At 44.1% G+C, this 22,434-nt stretch overlaps 2 protein-coding genes across 2 annotated transcripts; one reads left to right on the top strand and one right to left on the bottom strand.

Moving 5' to 3' along the window:
- Positions 1–211: 211 nt before the first annotated feature.
- On the bottom strand, positions 212–14,609 carry fbxo42 (F-box protein 42). Its single transcript, XM_024412615.2, has 10 exons — positions 14,451–14,609; positions 13,426–13,705; positions 13,031–13,147; positions 12,743–12,877; positions 6,204–6,357; positions 5,823–5,933; positions 5,422–5,518; positions 5,185–5,241; positions 4,919–5,035; positions 212–1,907 (listed from the first exon to the last, which is right to left on the bottom strand). Exons 2-10 carry the CDS (start codon positions 13,694–13,696, stop codon positions 855–857), a joined length of 2,112 nt encoding a protein of 703 aa, XP_024268383.2. The 5' UTR covers positions 13,697–13,705; positions 14,451–14,609; the 3' UTR covers positions 212–854.
- A 1,437-nt stretch (positions 14,610–16,046) lies between these two features.
- LOC112244783 (SUZ domain-containing protein 1) lies at positions 16,047–21,032 on the top strand. Its single transcript, XM_024412564.2, has 4 exons — positions 16,047–16,191; positions 16,957–17,006; positions 17,106–17,375; positions 17,468–21,032. Exons 1-4 carry the CDS (start codon positions 16,141–16,143, stop codon positions 17,577–17,579), a joined length of 483 nt encoding a protein of 160 aa, XP_024268332.1. The 5' UTR covers positions 16,047–16,140; the 3' UTR covers positions 17,580–21,032.
- The last annotated feature ends 1,402 nt before the right edge of the window (positions 21,033–22,434 follow it).

Raw genomic sequence — 22,434 nt, 5'->3', positions numbered from 1 at the left:
GCCAAGCAGGTCTTTACTGGATGTGTTTATTTATAACCGTTCTTTTGTAAGATGCAGCATAGCCTGGTGATGACCCAGTAACAAAATACTTCCAGGACACAATGAATCAACAACTTAAAAGTGAATGTATTAACACCTAATGAAACACGAGTTTTGACAATTAGGCTTTCATTGTTTTACTATGCTTACAGTACACTGCAACACCCCCCCAAAAAAAATCTACATACAATAGCATTTACACCCACACGCACTCACACCCAACATCAACATACACGCTTTCACACGCACTTACACTCTTCAATGTAAACAATGCAGGCTGAGAGAGTGATTAAAAAAATTAAAGTAGTCAGCCATCCACTGTTCATCCCTCTTCAGCACAGGGCTCGGTCAACCATTTTCTTTTCTCTCCCTCTCAGTGCACAGCGGGGAGACCGAAGAGGAACAGAAACTGTAAATCTTTAGGGATCAATGGAAAAACTGCTGTCCTGTCGGGCCATTTGACCAACCATCTCACACACACTGCAGGTGTTGGGAGGTCAAGATACCCATTCATCCAATCCTCACTGTCATAGCAACAACACCCTCAACGTCCTTAAAATGTACTGTCTGAAATGTTATATTCTTTGAAGTTATGCGATAGGAAGAGGGGGTAGAGAGAGAAGTAGAGGGAGAGAAGTTAGTGTGAGAGAAGAAAGAAACGCCAAGAATTAGTGACATGTTATTTTCCCATGATCCTCTGCGGTAGAGGAATAAGACCTTGTTTCACTTCCCTTGTATGGGTCAGGATGGAAAATTGATCGTCCGTTACTTAGCAACACTTTCTGGCATCATTCACGACCCTGTCCGTCGTTACATTACCTCTTAGCGCGTACAAAGTACAAGGCGTTGGTTTTAGGGTAGTACTTCACATTCTGCTTCTTGTCCATCAAGCCCCCGAAAATGATGAGCTCACCTCTCCCTTGGACCACTGTGTGGAGGCTCGTCTCGGGGGGACCCGTGACGGCGGCGGGGGTTCCGTTACCGTAAACCCTCCAGGAGACAAGGCCGTCCCCTTTGGCTCGGGACACATCCAGTACATACATCTGCATGGGCTTGCAGTTGAGCGACTGGTACAGGGGCTTGCCCACGTTTAGGCTCTGGGGCGGGTGATGGCCAAGCCGCCGTGCGATGGGCGGGATGGTGTGTCCGTCAGCGGCAACCTGTGGTGGGCTGGAGGATGATGGGGAGGTTCCCGCTGAAGCCCCGCCTCCCCCGCTTCCACTTACTCCTGTAGCAGCCCCTTGAGACAATGGATTTGAGGACGATGGCATGGATGAAGAGGACGGGTTTTTGACAGCCTCCAGGCCCCGTCTCAGGGCAGCAGGGGACACCGCCCCCGGTGGAGTGAGTGGGGAGCCAGGAGCAGGGGGAGGTGTGTGCACTCCATTAGTGCTGAGTACCTCAGCAGAAAGGGGGTGGGTGGCAGAAAGGGTAGATTCCCAGCCGTAGTCTGACGAGACAGGGGGGTGAGAGGGCGGGGAGGCAGCCTGGGCAGGGCTGGTCCTGGGAGAGGGGGACGAGCCGTCGAGTAGTGGATGGAGGGATGGAAGAGGCGGGCTGTCAGGACCCTGGGAGGGGGATGGCTGCTGAGAGGAGGAGCCGGGGCTACCCTCTCTGGCACCCCCTCTGGCCGAGGGACGGGGTCTCAGTGTGCCCCAGCGGCCGTTCACACAGGGGGCTTCCTCAGCGGCCCCCAGTACGACCCCGGCGGCTCCGCTCCTCACAGGGGAATAGGAGCGCAGGGAAGGGGGCTCCGTGCCCAAGGGAGCGGGAGAGGCACTGATGGGTGAGGGCCGAGAGTTCAGGCTGGGGCTGAGGGGCGCACGGCCAGACGGAGCCTGGGAGAACACCACCACACACTGCCCAACCTGGAGAGAGATAGAAAACAATGAAAGGAGGTTGAGTTGAAAGAATAAATCCCATACACAACATCCCAACAGTGTTCACTGCTGTGAGACCAAGGCAGGATCCGACATTTACGATGGCACGGGGCCAGTATGTGTCAGGCCAGTGGATCTCATCAGTCATTGGCTGGACCGGGTCAGTAATTTCTCAGCGCATTTTGGTGTTCCATTTCGACATTTACCTGCTACGTCACAGTCTTCCATTGAAGACCACATGTGAAAAAGTACATCTATTTGTATGAGCAATATGATAGCCCGTTCATTCAACCACACTCCTCGAGAGCCACAACTTCTTGTGCAGTACAAGAGTTGATGCAGTCCAGAGCGAAAAGAAGCACTCGTCAATCCGCTCGCTGAGCTTATTTCTTTTAGGGAAAGTGATTTACAAACCAGCAACAGGCTGGCTAGTGGCTACTGTTGACAGTCTGCAAGAAGAATGCTACAAAAATACAAGTATCATTCCTCTTGGCTAGCCTAGAGCAATGTCTCTATTGAAAAGCAGTTGTCTAATAGGTAACCTTCCATTTTCAGATGCAAAACTCTTCTTAATACTTTAGGAAGAAAATGCACTATGCAGAAGTCGCACCGCCATTTCCTGGTTGTTAAAATTAGAATAGTTTGCTTAATTTCAGTTTGTGACAAAACAAGCAAGTACAATGGAAAGCAGTGGTCACCAACCAGTTGATCGTGACCGACTGGTCGATCTCCTAGGCATTCCTAGTCGATCGCCAAATATTTCTGGAAAAAAACAATGATAAAGCCCTGGGTTCCTCATTTTTTTGGGGGGGCTCGCGCTGTTGGCGGTAGGTGCACCTGATTTAACTGCCCAGCGCGCCGGGTAGTCGACGTGTTCCCATTTAGAACCATAGCATATTTCTAATAAGTACAACCTCTGCCTTCCAGACGGGCCCGGGGGAAGCAAATCAAGTGCACTATAGGCCTACCACTGGCCAATCGGATGGCTCAGATTACAGTGCTGTAGTAACGTAGCAGGCGTAAAAGAAAGTTGATACTGTGAGATTTTAGATCTTTTAAAACCATGACTAGAGTGTCAACGAATATAGCAAAGAGCTGCTGTTTTTATGAGTGAGTTCATGTTTAAGTTTTTACTCAGCACTCAACACTTTCTATTCAACACTTTTATAAGCCATAAAATGCATGTTCTCCCGACTTCCACCCCCGCTACAACCAGCACTGCAGCTGCAATGAATTAGTAGGAAAGTGTATTGATAGGCTTGCATTGTTATTATTAGCGGCTTGGATCTTTTTTTATATTTTTTATATTTTTTATATCGAGGAATATTTCACTTTCTCTGGTCATAGGTTTAACAACATGAATTTGTGCACGAGGCAGAAATAATGCAGTGTGTGTTTCCCCATCAGCCGGTGTTCCTTTTTGGTCAGTGTCAGTGGAGGAAAGGGAGAGCTGGGGGACGTTGAGAGGCGGACCCAGTCTGCTGCCCTCTCCCTCCGCTGAGACTGACCATCAGATGCAGGCTTCCTCAGCCTGGTAAAAAAAAAACTAAGCAAATTATTTAAATGTATGCTCACTCAGCTGTACCTCACAAGTAATACAACAACTGATCTATTACCGGTGTGATCATATAGCCTAGCTCAAATGTTGAAATATAAAAATAAATAATTAAATGGTCTGAGAAGAACAACAATGCATTGGAGGGGTGATAATGTTTTGGGCTTATAACCTACGCACAAATCTCATTACTACAGTACTGTTTTTAATAGGTGACTGTTGCATAAGCTTATGTTTTTTAAGTCATGTCCCAAAATATTTTTACGGTTGATCTCAGCTTACATTTTGACTCAAAAATTAAAGGTTGGTGACCACTGGTGTAGAAAATCATTGTACCATCAAAACCGCTGTAAAATATATTCACCATAACCAAAAATATTGTATTTTCAGCTGTTAGAAACTGGTGTACAAAACCGAAAGTAAAAGACGCAAAATGAAACTTAGACTTGCTTTCAACGACAGACCTATAACCACACATTTCTATGTGAATTTGGTTGGTAGCCCATAAAGTTACAAATTGCAGATTTAAAAGGAAAATACCACTCAAAACCTATCTTTTGGTATTTGTTTCATTTGTCCACTGTTGATATAATCCCAAAATGTTTTGCATGTCAGCAATCAAGTTTTGAAGAACTCTCTTTTGAATGTTTTATATCTTGAAAACTTGATTGCTAGCATGCAAAACATTTTGGGATTTCAAAGAAGAGAATAATGTCCTACATTGCTAAATTATATTCCACAGCCTTTTAATATATACCATAATGTCGAATTTTATTAGCTGAAAATATAGAAAGAAAGCATGTCAACCCAGGCCCTGCAGTACCATAATATATTTATAAACTACCCCATATCTGGGACAGTATAAATTCTATTCGGGCCAGTACATTTCTGACCAACATTTTTTTTTAAAGAACATCAACAAACAAAACAGAAAACACCATACAATGTTATACATGCAGCTCCAGCCCATAAAAACTAAATTCCCAAATAAAAATACAGGTAATGTTAAGATTTGGTCAAGCCTCCCACCCATCCCGTAACCAACTTCTCAAATAGCAGAGGCAGTCAAAAAGAAACACCAAAGGGTGAAGGAAAGAGAAGTAAGGTCACCCTACCAGTTGGTCCCTTGCGGCTTAAGATTCCCTGCCAAAGCCTGCACTGTGGATGGCCTCGCCCTATTACATTTTACTGTTGTGGATTCCAAATTAACAATATTCTGGAAAACATTCATCCAGTAAAATTCAAGAGCCAGCCCTGATTCCAACATAACTGCAAAAAAACTAAGCATTTGCCTTAAGTGTCAAAGATGAGTCGTCATTCAACAGGTGCAGGCAAGGATCTGGGATAAGGTTTACCCTCATCAACCTTGACAGCGACAAGCATATAGCACTCCATAAATGTGTGTATAAAAAGGGGTAGGGAATGTATTGAGAGCCACACATACCCTGCAGGCGGGGTGGCACCACAGCTCTGGGGCTCCATGGTCATCGTTCTCAACCCTCAACTGCTGCCACGTCCAGGGTGGGGCACCCATGTGGAGGAGCCAGGCATCCTTCAGCAGCTAGCAGGGACATGAGAGAGAGAGGGGGGAGCAGAGTCACAACCAGCAAAACATCCGCAGAAACAGTTCAACTAGCATAACACCGGCAGGCAGAGTTGCCTGTCCACGGAAAACAGTGCAGACTCCCATTCGAGAACACAGGCACTCACCGCATTAGGGCCTCCACAGCCTCCCAGAATAAGTAGAGTCTCGTTGCCAACCACAATCTGTGAGAGAGGAGAATATACATTTAAAACAGAGAACCACTGACACAAGCCACAAAAAAATGTGACTGGTATTCTCTATTAAAAAAAAAATACAGATACAGACATTTACAAAATAATCCGAAATACTGCATGATGGAGGTACAGAAGGGAGAAGGTGGGCGGTGAAAGTGTCATCCTGACCTGAGACTGGCCTCCTCGTGGGTGGGGGGACGGGCCAGAGATGGTTGGCTTGGACCAGGACCACTGCTCCAGATCCAGAACCCACACCTCGTTACTCCTGATCAGGGACCAGTGGAGAGCAGGGAGACACGGTGAGACAAAACACACACAGTGACAGATTCACACACACACAACTTTCAACACTGCAAAACAATTAAACCAGACGGTTTTTGAAATGAAATGATTTCCTTTCAAGACATTCACACTACAACCTTCCTACATTGTTTCCTAACACCACAACGGTTTTAATTCCAAGTGTTTGAACTGATGTCAGGTTGTGCAATTGTAGCGTCTGGTTTGGCACAGTATGGTAAAAATGAGCAGAAAACTCAAGGTAAAAGCTCCTCAAAGTAGTGACATACATTTGGCGTGCCCCTAGTGACCCTCCAAACACCACCATGGTGCTCCCTATGACAGAGGAAGAGTGACCGGCCATGGGCGGGGGACCGTGGGTCGTCACGATGCAGTTCCACCTGAGAGGGTATAGAAGAGTATGGGGTTAGTTAGATAGGAGGGGGAAAGTGGTAAAACACCAAGCACTGATGGCTAGGTAAGGCTACAGATATAGATATGGGGATAATGGGCCTTAAGAGCTTCTACACAGACAGACTTCTCATGCGTAATAATACACTGACTATCCACCTGTATTGAGGGAGTGAATTGTAGACAACGTGATAAAGCCACTCATTGGCTTCAAAGGGGCTAATTAATCTACCGAGTCTAGGTTCGCCTCTACCTCTCACCAGTTTTTGGAAGGGGAGTATGTGTGGATCTCGTCAAAGAATCTCTCTGGCTGATGCAGTGGGTAGGGGCTGGGGCGAGTCCATCCACCAAACAGCACCAGCAGGTCTTTGTACATCACCAGGGTAGCCCCCGCTTTAGGAGACGGATAGGAGCCTGTGTGGGCAAAAGGAGAAATGAAAGAGCCATACATTTTCTATGTCATACATACATGGGTTGGAAGTCGAGTTAAAAATGAGGGGAGGAAGAAAAAAAAATTCACAAAAAAAACAACATTTTAGATTAGTTTGTTCGATCATGTGTAAAGCACACTGACATCAAAAAACATTTTTTTCCCCCTCCTTCACTTCCCTTGTAATAAATAGATACAACAGGCAGCATCCACCCCAGGGGCTTAGGAGTGCTTACCTGAGGTCAAATCAAACCACATTTTATTTGACACATGCTTCGTAAACAACAGGTTTAGACTAACAGTGAAATGCTTACTTACAGGTCCTTACCCCAACAATTAAGAGAGGAAAATACTGACAAATAATAACACGAGGAATAAATACACAATGAGTCACGATAACTTGGCTATATACACAGTTTGTCCGTACCGAGTCAATGTGCAGGGGAACGAGGTAATCGAGGTTGATGTACAGTGGGGCAAAAAAGTATTTAGTCAGCCACCAATTGTGCAAGTTCTCCCACTTAAAAAGATGAGGCCTGTCATTTTCATCATAGGTACACTTCAACTATGACAGACAAAATGAGGGAAAAAAATCCAGAAAAATCACATTGTAGGATTTTTAATACATTTATTTGCAAATTATGGTGGAAAATAAGTATTTGGTCACCTACAAACAAGCAAGATTTCTGGCTCTCACAGACCTGTAACTTCTTCTTTAATTAAGAGGCCCCTCTGTCCTCCACTCGTTACCTGTATTAATGGCACCTGTTTGAACTTGTTATCAGTATAAAATACACCTGTCCACAACCTCAAACAGTCACACTCCAAACTCCACTATGGCCAAGACCAAAGAGCTGTCAATGGACACCAGAAACAAAATTGTAGACCTGCACCAGGCTGGGAAGACTGAATCTGCAATAGGTAAGCAGCTTGGTTTGAAGAAATCAACTGTGGGAGCAATTCTTAGGAAATGGAAGACATACAAGACCACTGATAATCTCCATCGATCTGGGGCTCCAACCAAGATCTCACCCCGTGGGGTCAAAATGATCACAACAACGGTGAGCAAAAATCCCAGAACCACACGGGGGGACCTAGTGAATGACCTGCAGAAAGCTGGGACCAAAGTAACAAACCCTACCATCAGCAAGGGCATTGAAGATTAAACGTGGCTGGGTCTTTCAGCATGACAATGATCCCAAACACACCGCCCGGGCAACGAAGGAGTGGCTTCGTATGAAGCATTTCAAGGTCCTGGAGTGGCCTAGCAAGTCTCCAGATCTCAACCCCATAGAAAATCTTTGGAGGGAGTTGAAAGTCTGTGTTGCCCAGCAACAGCCCCAAAACATCACTGCTCTAGAGGAGATCTGCATGGAGGAATGGGCCAAAATACCAGCAACAGTGTGTGAAAACCTTGTGAAGACTTACAGAAAACATTTGACCTCTGTCATTGCCAACAAAGGATATATAACAAAGTATTGAGATAAACTTTTGTTATTGAGCAAATACTTATTGTCCACCATAATTTGCAAATAAATTCATTAAAAATCCTAGTGTGATTTTCTGGATTTTTTTCCTCATTTTGTCTGTCATAGTTGAAGTGTACCTATGATGAAAAGTACAGGCCTCATCTTTTTAAGTGGGAGAACTTGCACAATTGGTGGCTGACTAAATACTTTTTTGCACCAACTGTATATATAGTGTATTTGAAAAGTATTCAGACCCCTTGACTTTTTCCACATTTTGTTACGTTACAGCCTTATTCTAAAATGGATTAAATCAATCTAAACACAATACCCCATAATGACAAAGCAAAAACATTTCACCCCTCCCCCCTCAAATATCACATTTACTTAAGTATTCAGACCCATTACTCAGTACTTTGTTGAAGCACCTTTGGCAGCGATTACAGCCCTGAGTCTTAGGTTTGATGCTACAAGCTTGGCACATGTATTTGGGGAACTTCTCCCATTCTTCTCTGCAGATCCTCTCAAGCTCTGTCAGGTTGGATGGGGAGCGTTGCTGCACAGCTATTTTCAGGTCTCTTCAGAGATGTTAGATCGGGTTCAAGTCTGGGCTCTGGCTGGGCCACTTAAAAACATTCCAAGACTTGTCCCGAAGCCACTCCTGCGTTGCCTTGGCTGTGTGCTGAGGGTTGTTGTCCTATTGGAAGGTGAACCTTCGTCCCTGTCTGAGGTCCTGAGCAGGTTTTCATCAAGAATATCTGTACTTTACTCCATTCATCTTTCCCTCAATTCTGAACAAATGACTTCCGGCGTCGATAGAGATGGCCGCCTCGCTTCACGTTCCTAGGAAACTATGCAGTTTTTTGTTTTTTTAGATGTTATTTCTTACATTAGTACCCCAGGTCATCTTAGGTTTCATTACATACAGTCGAGAAGAACTACTGAATATAAGATCAGCGTCAACTCACCATCAGTACGACCAAGAATATGTTTTTCGCGACGCGGATCCTGTGTTCTGCCTTACAAACAGGACAACGGAGTGGATTCCATGCAGCGACCCAAAAAAACGACTCCGAAAAAGAGGGAAACGAGGCGGTCTTCTGGTCAGACTCCGGAGACGGGCACACCGTGCACCACTCCCTAGCATTCTTCTTGCCAATGTCCAGTCTCTTGACAACAAGGTTGATGAAATCCGAGCAAGGGTAGTATTCCAGAGGGACATCAGAGACTGTAACGTTCTCTGCTTCACGGAAACATGGCTAACTGGAGAGACGCTATCCGAGGCGGTGCAGCCAACGGGTTTCTCCACGCATCGCGCCGACAGAAACAAACATCTTTCTGGTAAGAAGAGGGGCGGGGGCGTATGCCTTATGGCTAACGTGACATAGTGTGATGAAAGAAACATACAGGAACTCAAATCCTTCTGTTCACCTGATTTAGAATTCCTCACAATCAAATGTAGACCGCATTATCTACCAAGAGAATTCTCTTAGATTATAATCACAGCCGTATATATCCCCCCCAAGCAGACACATCGATGGCTCTGAACAAACTTTATTTAACTCTCTGCAAACTGGAAAACATTTATCCGGAGGCTGCATTCATTGTAGCTGGGGATTTTAACAAGGCTAATCTGAAAACAAGATTCCCTAAATTTTATCAGCATATCGATTGCGCAACCAGGGGTGGAAAGACCTTGGATCATTGTTACTCTAACTTCCACGACGCATATAAGGCCCTGCCCCGCCCCTCTTTCGGAAAAGCTGACCACGACTCCATTTTGTTGATCCCTGCCTACAGACAGAAACTAAAACAAGAGGCTCCCACGCTGAGGTCTGTCCAACGCTGGTCCGACCAAGCTGACTCCACACTCCAAGACTGCTTCCATCACGTGGACTGGGATATGTTTCGTATTGCGTCAGATAACAATATTGACGAATACGCTGATTCGGTGTGCGAGTTCATTAGAACGTGCGTTGAAGATGTCGTTCCCATAGCAACGATTAAAACATTCCCTAACCAGAAACCGTGGATTGATGGCAGCATTCGTGTGAAACTGAAAGCGCGAACCACTGCTTTTAATCAGGGCAAGGTGTCTGGTAACATGACCTAATACAAACAGTGCAACTATTCCCTCCGCAAGGCTATCAAACAAGCTAAGCGTCAGTACAGAGACAAAGTAGAATCTCAATTCAACGGCTCAGACACAAGAGGCATGTGGCAGGGTCTACAGTCAATCACGGATTACAGGAAGAAATCCAGCCCAGTCACGGACCAGGATGTCTTGCTCCCAGGCAGACTAAATAACTTTTTGCCCGCTTTGAGGACAATACAGTGCCACTGACACGGCCTGCAATGAAAACATGCGGTCTCTCCTTCACTGCAGCCGAGGTGAGTAAGACATTTAAACGTGTTAACCCTCGCAAGGCTGCAGGCCCAGACGGCATCCCCAGCCGCGCCCTCAGAGCATGCGCAGACCAGCTGGCCGGTGTGTTTACGGACATATTCAATCAATCCCTATACCAGTCTGCTGTTCCCACATGCTTCAAGAGGGCCACCATTGTTCCTGTTCCCAAGAAAGCTAAGGTAACTGAGCTAAACGACTACCGACCCGTAGCACTCACATCCGTCATCATGAAGTGCTTTGAGAGACTAGTCAAGGACCATATCACCTCCACCCTACCTGACACCCTAGACCCACTCCAATTTGCTTACCGCCCAAATAGGTCCACAGACGATGCAATCTCAACCACACTGCACACTGCCCTAACCCATCTGGACAAGAGGAATACCTATGTGAGAATGCTGTTCATCGACTACAGCTCGGCATTCAACACCATAGTACCCTCCAAGCTCGTCATCAAGCTCGAGACCCTGGGCCTCGACCCCGCCCTGTGCAACTGGGTACTGTACTTCCTGACGGGCCGTCCCCAGGTGGTGAGGGTAGGCAACAACATCTCCTCCCCACTGATCCTCAACACTGGGGCCCCACAAGGGTGCGTTCTGAGCCCTCTCCTGTACTCCCTGTTCACCCACGACTGCGTGGCCACGCACGCCTCCAACTCAATCATCAAGTTTGCGGACGACACAACAGTGGTAGGCTTGATTACCAATAACGACGAGACGGCCTACAGGGAGGAGGTGAGGGCCCTCGGAGTGTGGTGTCAGGAAAATAACCTCACACTCAACGTCAACAAAACTAAGGAGTTGATTGTGGACTTCAGGAAACAGCAGAGGGAACACCCCCCTATCCACATCGATGGAACAGTAGTGGAGAGGGTAGCAAGTTTTAAGTTCCTCGGCATACACATCACAGACAAACTGAATTGGTCCACTCACACAGACAGCATCGTGAAGAAGGCGCAGCAGCGCCTCTTCAACCTCAGGAGGCTGAAGAAATTCGGCTTGTCACCAAAAGCACTCACAAACTTCTACAGATGCACAATCGAGAGCATCCTGGCGGGCTGTATCACCGCCTGGTACAGCAACTGCTCCGCCCTCAACCGTAAGGCTCTCCAGAGGGTAGTGAGGTCTGCACAACGCATCACCGGGGGCAAACTACCTGCCCTCCAGGACACCTACACCACCCGATGTTACAGGAAGGCCATAAAGATCATCAAGGACATCAACCACCCGAGCCACTGCCTGTTCACCCCGCTATCATCCAGAAGGCGAGGTCAGTACAGGTGCATCAAAGCTGGGACCGAGAGACTGAAAAACATCTTCTATCTCAAGGCCATCAGACTGTTAAACAGCCACCACTAACATTGAGTGGCTGCTGCCAACACACTGACACTGACTCAACTCCAGCCACTTTAATAATGGGAATTGATGGGAAATGATGTAAATATATCACTAGTCACTTTAAACAATGCTACCTTATATAATGTTACTTACCCTACATTATTCATCTCATATGCATACGTATATACTGTACTCTATGTCATCGACTGCATCCTTAAGTAATACATGTATCACTAGCCACTTTAACTATGCCACTTTGTTTACATACTCAACTCATATGTATATACTGTACTCGATACCATCTACTGTATCTTGCCTATGCTGCTCTGTACCATCACTCATTCATATATCCTTATGTACATATTCTTTATCCCCTTACACTGTGTATAAGACAGTAGTTTTGGAATTGTTAGTTAGATTATTTGTTGGTTATTACTGCATTGTCGGAACTAGAAGCACAAGCATTTCGCTACACTCGCATTAACATCTGCTAACCATGTGTATGTGACAAATAAAATTTGATTTGATTTGACTAGTCTCCCAGTCCCTGTTGCTGAAAAACATCCCCACAGCATGATGCTGCCACCACCATGCTTCACCGTAGGGATGGTGCCAGGTTTCCCCCAGACGCGACGCTTGGCATTCAGGCCAAAGAGTTCAATCGTGCTTTCATCAGACCAGAGAATCTTGTTTCTCATTGTCAGAGTCCTTTAGGTGCCTTTTGGCAAACTCCAAGTGGGCTGTCATGTGCCTTTTACTGAGGAGTGGCTTCCATCTGGCTGTGCTACCATAAAGGCCTGATTGGTGGAGTGCTGCAGAAACGGTTGTCCTTCTGGAAGGTTCTCCACTTGAAACTTAACTTGGGGCGGCAGGGTAGCCTAGTGGTTAGAGTGTTGGACTAGTAACCGGAAGGTTGCAAGTTCAAACCCCCCAGCTGTACAAATCTGTCGTTCTGCCCCTGAACAGGCAGTTAACCCACTGTTCCTAGGCCGTCATTGAAAATAAGAATTTGTTCTTCACTGACTTGCCTAGTTAAATAAAGGTAAGAAGAAAAAAAATGTGTAGGTATTACAGACTGGGTCAGGGAGAGGCATAAAGCATAAATACCAACAGATACAGCAACAGACAAAGTGAGCTGAAAAGGACATTGAGTGTGTACCTGAGGCTAAAGGGCGGATCCACTCCTTACTGTTGAGGTCAAGTCTCCACAGGTCATTGAAGGCAGCATTGCAGCTACTCTGAGTGCAGCCCCCAAACACATACATGGACTGGTTGGAGTCATAGTAGCATGCACCTGCAACACACACATAAATGGTTTGAGTAAGAACTAGTATCAGGGAACCATGTCCCTGATACTTATTTTTGAAAAAGCACAGCCTAGAGTTGATTATCCAGCTTATACCATGGCCATTCAACTAAATTCCACAAAGCCGTGGTGTATACTGACTGTGTGAGAAGCGTTGAGTGATGGGTGTTCCAGGATATGGGTATGTACGACTCTCCCATTGGATGTAGCCATCCTGGACGGCCCGCAGAAAACCATGGTAACACTGATATGCAACACCTGGGGGGGATTGGAGATGAAGTGAGTGACTCCTACGGTTTTCTGTGATCTCATAACCACAATAAAAGCAACATAATAGGTAACACGTTAGTATCTTGTAACTTGTTTTGGGTTGACTCCCAACTGAAAATGGGTCAAAGGTTACTGAAAATGGGATAAAGGTTACTTGCCCTTTTGTAAGGAAATAACCACTAGGGTGTCTCAAAATGTAGCATCATGGCATGCTATTGCCTACTTTGGTTAAGTGTGGTTGTGGTGTCGTCAGAAGAGAGATATACCTTTGATGAGGCGGTACCACTGTTTACACACCAGTGCAGCGGTCTTGTGCTCCTGGTAAGGTGAAAGGAAGGACAGGATGTATTCTAGGACTTCCTCTGGTAGCTCCACCATTGTCCTCTCGCCCTCAACTAAGCCCTCTAGGTCCCTCTCTCTTCTGTTGGTCCCCATCTTCTCTTCTTCCTCCTGTGCCAATCCAACAGGCCCTGCTCCATCTTCCTCTGTATCCATGGCAACAAAGTATCCATCCTCACTGTCTGAGGAGCGGGACATTCTTTCTTTCTGTAGACAAAGATGGGAGAAGTCACTAAAAAGGTGAGCCCAAAGACACAAACAAGAATTGTAACTTCCATCAATTCCAACACGTCACGTGTTTTCAGGGTAGCATTCATCAATGACAACAAGGTGGAAATACACATGGCTAATTTAGCTAGCCACTATACAAGGCAAAACAGAGTAAGTTAACTATCTAACTAACTATATAATGTTTTGAGCAGCGAACGTAACGGTAACTGGTCTAGATAGCTAACGGTAGCTAACAAACGTTTTTGGATAATTGATAGCTAATTTCTAGCTAGAAGTTTAGCTGGTCGTAGAAAATTAAACACATTTCATTGCCAGGTAGTGCTATGCTAAATTCATGTAACTTGTTTGCCTGATAACTAGTTCACCAAAGTGGTAAGGTAGGTGGCACAATACAGTTAGCTGCATTATGTTAGCGTTCACCGATGTGCGCATCCATCCTGGCCCGCCCTTGATAATTAGAATTCCAGTCTATGGTAGGGCATCACATCTGGTAAAACTATGTGGCAAATCATGGACATTTTGCTACCAATCCGTGGGAAACTATGATAGTTACACATTTCCTGGATCTCGAGATAGTTGGCTAGCTAGTGGGTTACGTTACTAGCTAGCTATATAGCTAGCTAATGTTTGCAGTCAGAAACTAGTGTTTTCTGCCCTATTTCGGTCAGGTTTTCAGGGGCAATATTTCCCTTCCAATCATAACTCCAACAGCTATATTCACCGTAATTCTGCACGAATTATTTTGCTGGTTTTCTATCTTTTGACGTCGCTCTTCTCATTCCCTTTATCAGCTTCTGCAGTAAATCGCCATACTCCAAGCATTCGCCATCTTCCTCAGTGGCAGCGTCCTTCGCAACGCGGGAGCGCGCACGTAAATCGTGAACGGAGGAAGTAGAAACAAAAGCGGTGGTGAAGAGAATTGTTAAAAAATAGGTATAGGCCCATTTTACTAAAATACCATGACAACCAAACAAAACATATGACTTCAAATGCCTTTATTGTATTGATACCAATGTATTGATCTACACCAAGCTATTATACAACAATCTGATTGTGGACTACAGGAAACGGGGGGCAGCCGGTATCCCATCGACAGGGCTGCAGTATATAGGGTCGAGATCTTCAAGTTCCTCTGTGTCCACATCACTAAGGACTTAACAACACACCAGCACAGTTTGTGAAAAGGGCTCAACAGCGCCTTTTCTCCCTCAGGAGGCTGACATAGCCCCTCAGATCCTCAAGAACCTCTACAGATGCACCATTGAGAGTGGTGTCTGAGGAAGGCCCGGAAAATTGCCAAAGACCATGCCACCCCAGACATGGACTGTTCTCGCCACTACCGTCTGGCAAGCGGTACCAGAACATCAGGTCTCAGACCAACAGGCTCCGAGACAGTTTCTATCTCCAAGCAGTAAAACTGCTGAACAGCTATTTCCATGGCTGCCCACCCTCACCAACGGACTATCTACACTAACTCTATGCACACTCACAGGCCTCTTTCCACATACTCACACACACGTACATTGACACTCTCCTACACATACACACATATTGACCCCCCCCCTCCACCCCCCACACACACACTATCACACATGCACACACAAATTCACCATATACACTGCTGCTACTATTTATTACTGTCCTGCTGCCTAGTCACTTTTATCCTGCTGCCCAGTCACTTTTACCCCTGCCTATATTTACATAGCTATCTCAACTACCACCATATCCCTGGCACATTGCTATGGTACTTAAGTACTGACCTTGTATATAGTGTAAAATCTTGTTTTACTTATTGTGTTTTTATTTTATCTGACCTTGTATTGATTACGTGCTCGTTTGAAGATTATATTATGGATGTTTCTATTTATTTACCTTTAATATGGAACACTGCATTGTTGAGGAAGAATAGCTTGTAAGTAAGCATTTCGCTGTACTGTTTACACCTGTTCCATCCGGTTCAAGTGAAAAATAAACTTTTATTTGATTTGATGTAGCTGAACACAGAAGAGAACGGACACGGGCTATGTCTATTTCTGCACCTGGATGAAGTTTAGACCAAGTTGGCATACCTAAACTAAAGGTCACTTACAATAACAAAGTTGGGACAAACTAAGTCATATGGAGAGATACGACCTGTAAACGTATAGCTACAATAACCTGTACAACATATAGGTCATCCAATACTCAAATCATTCAACATTGAAGTAGACCACACTTCCAGGTCAGGAATCAATGCGCGTTCCCGATGAACATGTGCAATGTCGATACAGTAGAGGTCGCTGTTGATTCTGTCTTTTTTTGTTTTTGACTGCTTGGTTTTCGATTTCGCATCGGCGCAGACATCCAGCTAGCTACAGCGTGTGTTTGTATCGTGAACACTGAGCTCGTGTGTGGGTCTTGGACGCTGTAATATGGAAGATGAAGAGGTTTGCGAAAGCTGGGAGGAAGCTGCAGACAGCGGGGTGAGGAAGAAATGCGATGGAACTTTTGTTTTTAGGACATGAACTGTGTTCAATAGTCAGTGTGTGTGGTTGGCCTGTCAAACATTCAATGCCTTATGAGGGAACTGAAACGAACAGCCTGTCGCCATGGCGGAGCCTCCGCTAGCTTAGGTTAGATACAGGCCCAAGTTGAGCCATTCCAGGGTATCGTAAGTTGCAAAGGCCTGGCCAGGACTACAGATAACGATATGGTTTATTTTTTTGTATCAGTGGGAGTGTAAAAAGAGAGTCAACAACGATCTGGTAACGTCGTTAACTAGCGGCAAGTTATTGTTATGTAACTAACGTTAGTTGGCTAGCCGGGTTGTGGAAAGTGTCGCTAGTTAGCTAGCAGTTGTCATTCGGCTAGTAGCTAACGTTAGCTAGGCAACGAAATAATTATTAACGAAAAATTTCGACAAACTGGATTGGCTATGTTTAAGCCAGTTAGGTAGTTCATTTAATAACTACACCATTTTGCAACTGTTGTGAAAATGCTTAACACTCAACTCAAATTTCAGCACTGGAATTAAATGTAGATAACTACCAAACGTTAGTAGATCGGCTAGCTAGTGTGCTAAGTCGAATCATGTTATGCCGAGTCTCCTTTCTTTTAACACATTTTCTTACCAGTGACTTATAACGAAAATGTATTAATTCTGATTATCTATAGATGTAACGTATTCCTACGTTGAATAATTGAATTAAGAATCCAAAGGTTTTTATGTTTATTTGCCTGTTTCCAAGGAAATTGAGAGAAGACTCGAAGCAAAGTTGAAGATAAGCCAGAAAACAAAGTGAGCGAAATAAAATCCAACTGAAAATATCCAAGTAAAGATATAGCTATACAGCACAACGTATTTCTTGTTTAATACAAACTCTGCCCCCTCCCTCAGGAAATCCTCCATCGGCCCAGGTAGCTCCCCTATACGAACTGCCATGGTTATCCAGGATGAATCTCAACCTGCAGCCCCCCCACCTCAAATCCGAATTCTGAAGCGCCCCTCAAGTAACGGTTCCCTAGGGTCAACTAGTTCATCTAACCGCCCCACCCAGCAGCCGAAGTCACTGGCCCAGCGGGAGGCAGAGTATGCTGAGGCCCGCAGGAGGATTTTGGGTAGTGCTAGTTCTGAAGAAACACCTCAGGACAAACCCAGCCAAGACAGGTTAGAAACCTACACTCAATGGTATGGGTTATGTAAACAATCTTATTGTGCTGTTTCTCATCCATTTACATTTCGTTGTCTTTCCCCATTAGACCAGTGCGAGTGAGTGCCCAGCCACAGCCAGAACCGGTTCGTCCAAACAATCACCTGATCCGCCAACCCACTGGCCCAGACGGCACCACAGGCTTCCGTCACTGCAGATAGAGTGCAGAAGGGAGAGGGGGATCCATCGTCTCCATGGGGGCATGGTGTGCAGGGGATAAAGGGGGAGGTAGCATAGTGCATGAAGAGCAGAGTGGTGGGATGAAATTGAAAAATTTAGATTAGGACAAACAGAATATATTGGCCCACAGAATGAGATGAAGTATCCCTCCCACCCCTTTCTGCAGACTGTTGGTACGCTCATTGCCTTTCGCCCTCTGCCCTGTCTCCAGCCTGCGCAGAGGGTTGCAGGGAGATGGCAGAGAGGAGCTGAGTGTCAAGTCAGATCTCCTCTCTGTCCCACACTGTGACAAGGGCAGTCCCTCAGGATTCCACACACTGTGATATCTCCCATGATGCACCCTGAGCTGCCCCATGCCCCTCTCCTGCTAAGGACCAGGGTCCTCCTAGGTCCCGGGCATACCTGCCCTCCAGGGAAATGACAGACTTGTTCTGTGGGACTGAAAGGTGGCCAGGAGGAAGTGAGGAAGGAACCTTGCTCCGGGTGTGAGTGTAGGGCCATGGATAGAGCAGGGGAGTGACAAGGTACCACTTCGTGTTAGCATGTTCAAGCAATAATTCCGAAATCAACATGTAAGCCCCGCCTTCTTTAGTTAGACTGCCTGTGCTGTATCTGTTAATATTCGTCTGTTTTGTTTTTAAGTTATTTCAACAACAAACAAACATTTTACTGTAATTAGATTTTTCTTTGTTTTTTTGTTTAACACCTGGGCAGTAACTGAATGGTGAATTTGGGAAGGTTGTTAGATTAATGGTGTCTCTTCTGTTATTGCATCTAGTTTTTTTTAAATTCATGTCTGTTTTCAAAGTGGGAATGATATAGAAGAAAGAAAAAAAACAAATGACAGAAAATGTTAGTGAAGCTGAATGTTTTATAGCATCTTATACAGGTAGACATTGAAAGTAGTAGCCATTTTTGAAACGATACTGTAAGTATATGTTGAGATTAGGAGAAAATAGTTTATGGATGGCCAAAAAGTAATCCTGTAAAAATGTCCACACTGCGTGGCCTTGTTGCTTCATTTGCGAAGAGAGGGGCCACCGATGACAAGGAGCATGAAGAAGGCCATCGCTTTCTTTTGATTCAGGGTTGTTTGAAGAGGAAGCCATTGGCTGGGAGTGTTTTAAGCAGCACCTCTGTTCTGTCCTGTCTTTCATTCTGTCTCTCCAGGGTTGCCTTACTTGGAGAGAGGAGCACTTGTTCTTTTACGGTAAAGACATGCTGGATCAAGGAGAATGACAGAATAACAAACTGAGTTAGATGGAGATTGACGTAAAGTTTCGATTTTGCTTGGTTAGAAGGCAATGTTATTGTTAAAGAGTGCCAAAGTTGAAAGGAAGCCCTTTTATCCCCAGCGGAGGAACATGTCATAGCTCTGTCTATCCAATCTATGTAGTTTTGTAAATGAAATGACAAGAAACTACATATTGGCTGTTTTAAACCATAGTAAATGTGTTGACTCAAACGCCTTAAATTCTCTTTGGTTTCAGATTGGACCCCACAGTAACTGAGGCACCTCAGGTTAATGCTCTTGGATGCTGAGATTTAAACACCCCCCTCCTTTAAAAAAAAAAAATCTCCTCCCTGTAAGCTCCCTTTCTCTAATTTCTGTCAATTGGCCTGCCTTAGAACCTCAGGAAAGGTGGTTTTGTTGGCCCCTCAGGCAGGTTTTAATGCTGGAGTGGCCAAGCAAAGTCTTTGGTCTGCTCACATGTAATCCCAGTGGTGCAGTGACTGACTGGAATTGTTTCACAGCCTAATATGTAAAGAAAATCACATCCAGTAACCTTATTTGGGTGTGATTTGGTTCTTATTTGGACTATACCTAGAGTATGTTACGTCTGGGCCATTGAAGAGTACTCAACCTCATCCTTTATCCTTTCTAGGGATCACTGAGCAGAGAGGGCTGGACAGGTGAAAGCAATACGGTGGAGAAACCCAGGTGGATTGTAGAAACCCCTGGGTGCGGTTTCCACACCTGTCTTGTCTACATGGATCAGAGATCAGCTTGGGGAAGGGAGGGAGGAGGAGACTAGAGTCTAACCCTGGATTAGTATGATCCTCCTGAACAGGGTTAGGCTCAATTCAGTTTAATTCAGGAAGCGAATTGAAATGTAATGCTTGAATAGAAAATAGCGTTTTTATTTCTGAGGATTTATTCTGTTTGTGAAGTGAATTTGAATTCAAAACCGAATTGACCCCAACGATGCGCTTGATGAGCCTGCGCAATTCCAGTAACTCAGCCTTCGGATATGGGGCGACAATGAAGAGATGACGCTTTTCTCTTCTGTCATGCGAACACAACAAACAAATCAGCCTGTAAAGTTTTTTTAAAATTCCCTTTAATAAAATAATATTGAAAAGTAAAGTTAAACGCAATTGCAAATATTTTTGTTTGGTGTAGAGTTTTATTTTTCTATTTTGTGAAATGGCATGTACTTTTAGTCAAATATTAGGTGTTTTACAGATACCAAGCATAGCTGAAACCATAACCTTAAATGGCCCTCAATGACTACAGGAAGAATTTCAAATGCATTAATATGACTGAATTTTTTGAGCAATCATGTAAATATGATATTCTGCACAACCAACATAAATTGCATTTCAGAAATGCTTAATGCAACCATTGCCAATTTTGGTCAATGCCCAATGAGCTCTTTGTGTGCTTTTGAAGTTATACCTAATGTACAATTATTTCAATTTTTTAACTTTCAGATAGACTAATGCTTGAAAGTATTATTCTAACCTAAACCATAGCAGTAAGAACTCCATATATGGCTAACTTTCTCTCATATATTTTATTGAGCTGTTGTAGCTTTAAAATGAGTATGGTGCCAGACATTTCAGATTTCCCCTTGATGTTGTGGAGATATTTAATAGTCTGTCCTGTTAAAAAAAAAATGTCTTAACCCCTGCAGTAAGCACCATTGACATGCATCTTGTGTTCTTACTAACCTGATCTAAAAATGTGTGTGAAGTGTAGTCCTAATGTATATCTCCTTGGAACTGTCATATCATTGAACACTTACTTGTGTCCTTTGTTTGTCTAGCCCAACACACTACAACAGTGGTATTCAAAAATTTTCGGGGACCCCATTTTTTCCCACTGATTTTTCTCACAACCCCACACCAAATCAAATGACACAACGTTCAAATCGGTACATTTCTATTTTTACATCAACAAATAGCCTTCAAGTCGTACCATTTTCAAAATAAAAATAAAACCAAAAATACATGAACTCAAAAGTGTTTTTCAATTATCTTAAAACCGTTTGTATATTGTCCAATACAAGAATCTGTACTCTTTTTTAATACATTTTACGACCCAACTAGGAGTCACGACCGGGACTTTGGATACCACTGCTCTACAATGTGTGTCCAGGATGTGTTGTTCTGTCTATTTTGTATGAATAAACTGCAGTAATTAGAGAACATATTCGAAAAGCCATTGGCCTGTTTAGACATGGACAAACATTTTTATTTTGGCAAAAAAGTAACATTTTGAGATGCAAATGTCAATAACATTTAAGTTTTAGGTCATATCCATTTGTGTGCTATGTGCAGAAAGGTTAGCGTTTTACTGTGGAAAAATGTCCTCCTACAAGTAAGTGCAATGGGGTAAAGTACTTGTAAAAATACTTTAAAGTACAACTTAAGTAGTTTTTTGGGGGTATCTGTACTTTACTATTTATATTTTTGATAACTTTTACTCCACTACATTTCTTAAGAAAATAATGTATTTTTTACTCAGTACATTTTCGCTGACACTCAAAAGTACTTGTTACATTTTGAAAGTGTCCATTTCACACTCTTATCAAGAGAACATCCCTGGTCATCCCTACTGCCTCTGATCTGGAGGACTCACTAATCTCAAATGCTTAGTTTGTAAATGATTATTTAGTGTGCCCTTGGCTATCCATAAATAAAAAGAAGAAAATTGTGCCGTCTGGTTTGCTTAAAGAATTTAAAATTATTCTTTTACTTTTGACACTTAAGGATATTTAAAACCAAATATTTTTACACTTCCTCAAATAGTATTTTCTATAAAGGTATCTTTACTTTTTTTAATGACAATTGGGTACTCATTCCACCACTGAGTGAGTGTTAGATTTTGCCCCAACCAGTAGTTCTTACAAGTGAAGCATTCTCCACCAAAAAGTCAACAATGTGGTTCTCCTCTGTGATTTCCCTGGTGCTGCTTTAGAAGACTTGCTGTCCTAAAGCATTTCACACATGAGGCACTTACAGTGCATTCGGAAAGTATTCAGACACCTTCACCTTCTCCACATTTTATGTTTCAGCCTTATTCTAAAATTGATCAAATTGTTTCCCCCCTCATCAATCAGGACACTGTGTGGGTTCTTACCTGATCACTCAATGGAACTTTCAGCTTACTGACTTCCCTGCTTCGGTCCTTTCTTTGCTCGTGTTCTCTTTGATAAGCGTGGCCGCAATATTGGAGATAGTTTGGTGAGATCTGACATGCCACCTGAGCCCACTCAGACACTCTTGACACCTATCCCAAATGGGAACTACAAATGTAGCTCATGGGCACACAGTGCAATAGCACTATAAAAACATATTTCTTCAGACACCCACATGCAGATCAAAAGATCCCTGTTAGGGGTATCATCTCATGCAAGACCAAGATCACCTGTTCATGTGGAAAAGCCTACGTAGGACAAACAAAAAGACAATTAAAACAACACATAGCTGAACACCGCAGCTCAATCAGGTGTAAGAACATTGACTATCCAGTAGCAGCTCATTCTGTTGAAGGTAACCATCCCATCTCCTCCCTCAAATACACAGGCATTGAGCATGTTGCTCTACCAA

Source organism: Oncorhynchus tshawytscha, linkage group LG02 (genome assembly GCF_018296145.1).
Source record: "Oncorhynchus tshawytscha isolate Ot180627B linkage group LG02, Otsh_v2.0, whole genome shotgun sequence".
Taxonomy (NCBI): Eukaryota; Metazoa; Chordata; class Actinopteri; order Salmoniformes; family Salmonidae; genus Oncorhynchus; species Oncorhynchus tshawytscha.
The sequence above is the reverse complement of the archived record's forward strand: the minus strand, read 5'-3'. Positions and strand labels throughout refer to the sequence as shown.

What these genes read in the sequence shown, in the direction of transcription:
- LOC112244783 (XM_024412564.2), top strand. Translation starts at nt 16,141, where the DNA reads ATGGAAGATGAAGAGGTTTGCGAAAGCTGGGAGGAAGCTGCAGACAGC. An exon ending in AAGATAAGCCAGAAAACAAA is followed by an intron (nt 17,007 to 17,105) that starts GTGAGCGAAATA and finishes CCCCTCCCTCAG; the next exon opens with GAAATCCTCCATCGGCCCAG. An exon ending in GACAAACCCAGCCAAGACAG is followed by an intron (nt 17,376 to 17,467) that starts GTTAGAAACCTA and finishes TTTCCCCATTAG; the next exon opens with ACCAGTGCGAGTGAGTGCCC.
- fbxo42 (XM_024412615.2), bottom strand. Translation starts at nt 13,696, where the DNA reads ATGTCCCGCTCCTCAGACAGTGAGGATGGATACTTTGTTGCCATGGAT. An exon ending in TCACTAGGGGCACGCCAAAT is followed by an intron (nt 5,519 to 5,822) that starts GTATGTCACTAC and finishes GTCCCTGATCAG; the next exon opens with GAGTAACGAGGTGTGGGTTC. An exon ending in GGTGCCACCCCGCCTGCAGG is followed by an intron (nt 1,908 to 4,918) that starts GTATGTGTGGCT and finishes ATCTCTCTCCAG; the next exon opens with GTTGGGCAGTGTGTGGTGGT.